General features: G+C 60.5%; 1 protein-coding gene across 1 annotated transcript; it reads right to left on the bottom strand.

Annotated features, from left to right (window-relative positions):
* Positions 1-461: 461 nt before the first annotated feature.
* Positions 462-2,453, bottom strand: C1QL2 (complement C1q like 2). Its single transcript, XM_066553497.1, has 2 exons — positions 1,684-2,453; positions 462-1,252 (listed from the first exon to the last, which is right to left on the bottom strand). The coding sequence occupies exons 1-2, from the start codon at positions 2,320-2,322 to the stop codon at positions 1,073-1,075; spliced, it is 819 nt and encodes a 272-aa protein (XP_066409594.1). The 5' UTR covers positions 2,323-2,453; the 3' UTR covers positions 462-1,072.
* Between the last annotated feature and the right edge of the window lie 2,099 nt (positions 2,454-4,552).

Here is a 4,552-nt window from a genome sequence, read left to right as displayed (position 1 = left end):
CTTGCACATACTGCAAGTGCAAGGGTTTAGACAAACTCTTGAGTTTAGCCACTCTGTCCCCTGCTGCCTTCTTAACATTTGTCAAGCATGTTACAGAAACATGGCTTTCCATAATAACTGATTAATCTCCTTTTCCTGTACTTTGCTAACCTCTGGATCAGGTTTTAACCCAGTAAATCTGTTTAGGAGATTCACTCCACACCCCCACTTTCACCTCGTTATAACTGTGTGCCTTCTTTTCACAAAACTGCATAAAGGTGAAATTTTTTTTCCTCGCTCTCTCCTTCTTCCCATGCCCCTTGCACCATATTCAAAAGTTAGACAAGGAACCCCATCCTAACTTTAAATATGACTATAAACATAAGGGACCAAAGTGACGCCCTCCTTTACTCCCCCCCCCTCCTGTGGCACCACCACAGTGCTGCTTTGTAGCACTGGAAGAGACAAAAAGCAAGAAGGCATTGTCTAAAAACATAATTTAATGTGGTATTTGGGTGGCTGCGGTCAATGACCAAATTCTTTTGCAGACAGAAACAGGTTTGACGTTAATGACACCATCATTCACACGAGCATTGCATTGCACAGAAAGAAAAGTTTACACTTGACCCCATACAAAGCAGCAGAGGAAAAAACAGTTATGATCCAGTCCCACTTCGTGAATAGTCGATCTGAAAATTCATCATTGTCATTAATACTTATTGATGAAAAAATGTGACCTGTTCAAATTCCGTGTGTGACACAGTCCAAACTCTGGGCTCTTTCAAACCCTCCTGGAACCATTCAGAGTTTCAAGCTGCCAAGTTCCTCACGTGACACACGAAACACTCAGGCAGACAAAGGGAGAGTGGGGGTCAGAAGAAACAGGGGAGAGTAAGGAAGGGGTTCACTTTGTTTCATTTCTATTTCGTTTCCACAAGGGTGAAAATAAAAACATACAAACTGATAATGAAGCTAAAGTGACCTGCGGAGACAGTGGACACCAGCAGGAACAGCAGCACGATGGGGGTATGGAATTGCCAAACAGCCCCATGTGCACCAGTGGCGGGGCCAGTTGTGTCGTGTCACTTGTGTGTTAATCGGGGTATAAAAGAAAGCCAGAGAAAGTGCTGTACTTATTGTTGTTGCCTCCGTGTGCTTTGCCTCCATCCAGCTTGACGTACACTTCGTCGCCGGAGTCCAGGTGCAGCACCACGCTGTTGCTGGCATAGTCGTAGTTCTGGTCTGCGTCTTGGGCGATGGCACTGGCCCGCACCTGCCAACACAGCCGCTGGGCACATCAGCCCCCCTGCCCCTCTATTAGCCCTCCGAGTCACTCCTCCGCAGCCTCATCAGTCCCCCACGTTCCTCTTTTACGGCCCCTCCATCAGTTCCCCCCAGCCCGCACCATCAATGCCCCGAGTCCCTCTTTCCAAACCCCTCCACTACCCTGTGTCCTCCCTCCTCCGCCTCTGTCCTCGCTTCTCCTTCTCCCCAGCCCGGCACAGAAGTTTGCAAGCCGGGAGTTCGGATTTCTTCGCGGCTCTAGAGGCGCCCCCCCGCCCCGACGGCGCGAAGGATGCTCCCGCTAGCTCTTTTCCCGGGAGCGGCGGCGCCCGGTGCCGCGCCCGCGGGACGGGGACGATGGGAGGGGGACACCGGGGGACCCCGGGCGGGGAGGACGGGCGGGGGAGCGGCGGAACCCACCTGGCCGTTCTTGCAGAGGTCGGCCCACATGCTGGTGCCGTCGCCGCCGCGCATGAGGATGTGGTAGGTGAAGAAGTAGATGCCGCGCACCTGACAGGTGAACTTGCCGCTGGCCGGGTCGTAGTGGTTGCCCAGGTTGGTCACCACGTCGTCGAACTTGAGGACCTCGTAGCCCTCGTGGGGGCTCTTGAGCCCCACGTAGAAGGCGATGCGCGGCCCGCTGAAGGCGGCGCTCAGCCCGCCCGCCGCCTCGCCGCCCGCCGCCGCCCCGCCGCCGCTCCCGCCGCCGCCCGCGCCCGCCAGCGCCAGCCCGGGCAGCCCCGGCTTCCCCGCGTCGCCCCGCTCCCCCGGCGGGCCCCGCGGCCCCGGCGGGCCCGGCTCCCCGGGCGGCCCGCGGGGGCCCGGCTTGCCCGGCCGGCCCGGCTCCCCCTTGGGTCCCTGCACGAAGGGCGGCGGGGGGTTGGCGCCCAGGTCCTGCAGGGCCTCCACGGCGGCGGTGCTGCCGGGCCCGGGCGGCCGCCCGCCGCTGTACGGGTCGCAGATCATGCGGCAGGTGCCCATCATCTCGTAGTGGGCGCCGGTGTCGGCGGGCGCTTGCAGCAGCAGCAGGGGCACGGCGACCAGCAGCGCGACGGCCATGGCCAGGGCGAGCCCGGCGGCGGCCAGCAGCCGCCTCCTCCGCTGCCAGAGCCGGGCGGCGGCGGCGAGCAGGTCCTCCTTGCCGTGCGAGGCAATGGTGGCGCGGGGGGCCGGCCGCTCCCTGCGGGGGACGGCAAGAAGAGGCGGTGAGACCCCGCCGCCGGCGCCTCCCCGCCCGGCCCCCGCCTCAGCCCGCCCGCCGGCCGGCCGGGAGCCCCGCCATGCCGAGAGCCGCCCCGCTCCGCTCCGCTCCGAGGGGACGCGGCGCGCCGAGAGCCCGGCGGGGCTGGGCGGGCGCGGGGGGCGTCGCCTCGGCGAGCGGGCGCCCGGCTCCAGCCCTCGGTCCCGCCCCGACGTGGGGGGCGCGGGCAGGGCGGACCCACCTGCGGGTGGCCGGGGCGGAGCCGCCTGGGGGGCTCCGGGGCGCCGCCGTCGTTGCGGTCCGCTGGGCGCCCGTCTGGCACCGCCCGCCCGCTCGCTCGCCGCGCCGAGCGCCGGTGGCGGGGCGGCCCCCCGGGCGGGGCGGGCGGAGGGGAGGGGAGGGGAGAGGCGGCGGGGCGTCCCGCACGTCCCCGGGCGCTCTGGCTGCGGGGGGAGACCGCGCCCGCCCCGCCGTCCCCGACCGAGTCGCTGCGGGTGCCGCCCAAACTGCGCCCCGCTGAGACCCGGACGGTCGGGGACGCCTCGCGTTGTCCCGTTCACCTGCCGCCTGAAGTGCTTCCTCCCTGCATCTCTCCATCCCTTCGTCCCTCCATCCCTCTGCCCGCGGCGGGACGGCCCCTGCGCGATGCCCGGACGGCGGCCGGAGCCCCGGTCCCGCCGGGGTGAGCTCCCTGCCGCCGCCGACACGCACAGCTTTCTGCGGGAGGGGCCCGGGGAAAGCCCCCCAGGCAGCAGGTCACCTCAGAGCGTTCCCCGCGGCTTCCTCAGGCTCCCCGCGTCCTGCCTCGGCGGCCCAGAGACGAGCGGGACAGCATCGCGGGTGCATCTTGCTCCTCAACACATCCAAGTATAACCAGGGTCCGCTACACCCGTCCCGGTTTTCCAAAGGCAGGCAAGGCTTGCCAAGTGAAAAGGGAGCCCTAGGAAGAAATGCCTTTAGCAGAGTTCAGGTTAGGTTACAGCACGGTGTTCTGTACTTTCCCTGCGTAATGACGGGTCCAAATCAAGTGGGTTTTCCCCCGAGAAAACTGTGAATAATTGCCTGTGATTTTCCGAGTAAACGCCGGTAGCACAGCGGGAGCTCTGGCATCGTAAACTGCCTGCGGAGATCTCCCCTGGAGAGAAAGCTGGGATCTCACCCACGTGTCTCCGAGCGGCGGGTTCAGCGCCCGACCTGGGAGGGAAGACAAGAGCGATGCAGGGATTACACAGATTGCCTCAGGGCGACATCCCGGTGTCGCACGCTCCCCCGGTGGTGCGTTGGAAGGGTGAATTCCCAGCGGGCTCGCCGAGCTGAAGGCAGCGTGTTTGGTCTCACAGCCGGCACAGCTGCAGGTCGAGGGAGCGAGCCGCCCAGTCTGATCCAGCGCCTGCTGAAGCGGATGGCCTGGAGGCATCCTATGCAAATAGGGACATGCAGGCTTCTTCCAAGAACTGTGGAAATGCCCCAAAAGGACTTGGGACTCTTTTGATAGTTTTTCTTGAAATTTAAGAAGGGGACATCAAGGTTTTTCTGTCCGGAGTGCAGCACTTCAGGACCAGATCTCATCTCGGTTACATCCCTGCGTGCATCCAGAATTTTTCTTGGAGTTACTCGGGCTTTGCTCTGCTGTTGCTGAGATCAAGGCTCAGCCCTGTCCTTTCGAGTGTCTCTGATTATTTTCACCCACTCTTATATACTCGAAGCTAGAAGGAAAATTAATTTTGTAAATGAAAACCATTCCCTGAGAATTGTATGGATAGTCAGATTAAAGTAACTATGTCCATTTCGTATCACAATGGAGCTAAATGTTTTAAGAGATTGTGAGGAAGACGTAAGTCCTCTTCCTCTCCTCTGAATTATGAGTTGCACCCCCCAGAGTTATATTAAACTCCCACACGTGTCTAAAGCCTTGTAAAATGATTTCTAATAGTTGTTTCTGTTCCAGGTTTAGTATAATTTTCCATATATTAACTGTGCTAAATACAAATAAATTCACAAATAAATTACACTGCTTTGCTGCTCATCCCTACTTAAGCTTCTGTTAATTTCCCTTTTGTTCTGGTATTTGTCACTCGCTCTGTTCTT

The sequence above is a fragment of the Molothrus aeneus genome, chromosome 7, assembly GCF_037042795.1.
Source record: "Molothrus aeneus isolate 106 chromosome 7, BPBGC_Maene_1.0, whole genome shotgun sequence".
Taxonomy (NCBI): domain Eukaryota; kingdom Metazoa; phylum Chordata; class Aves; order Passeriformes; family Icteridae; genus Molothrus; species Molothrus aeneus.
Note: the sequence above shows the minus strand (reverse complement) of the source record. Positions and strands in the feature narration are given on the sequence as shown.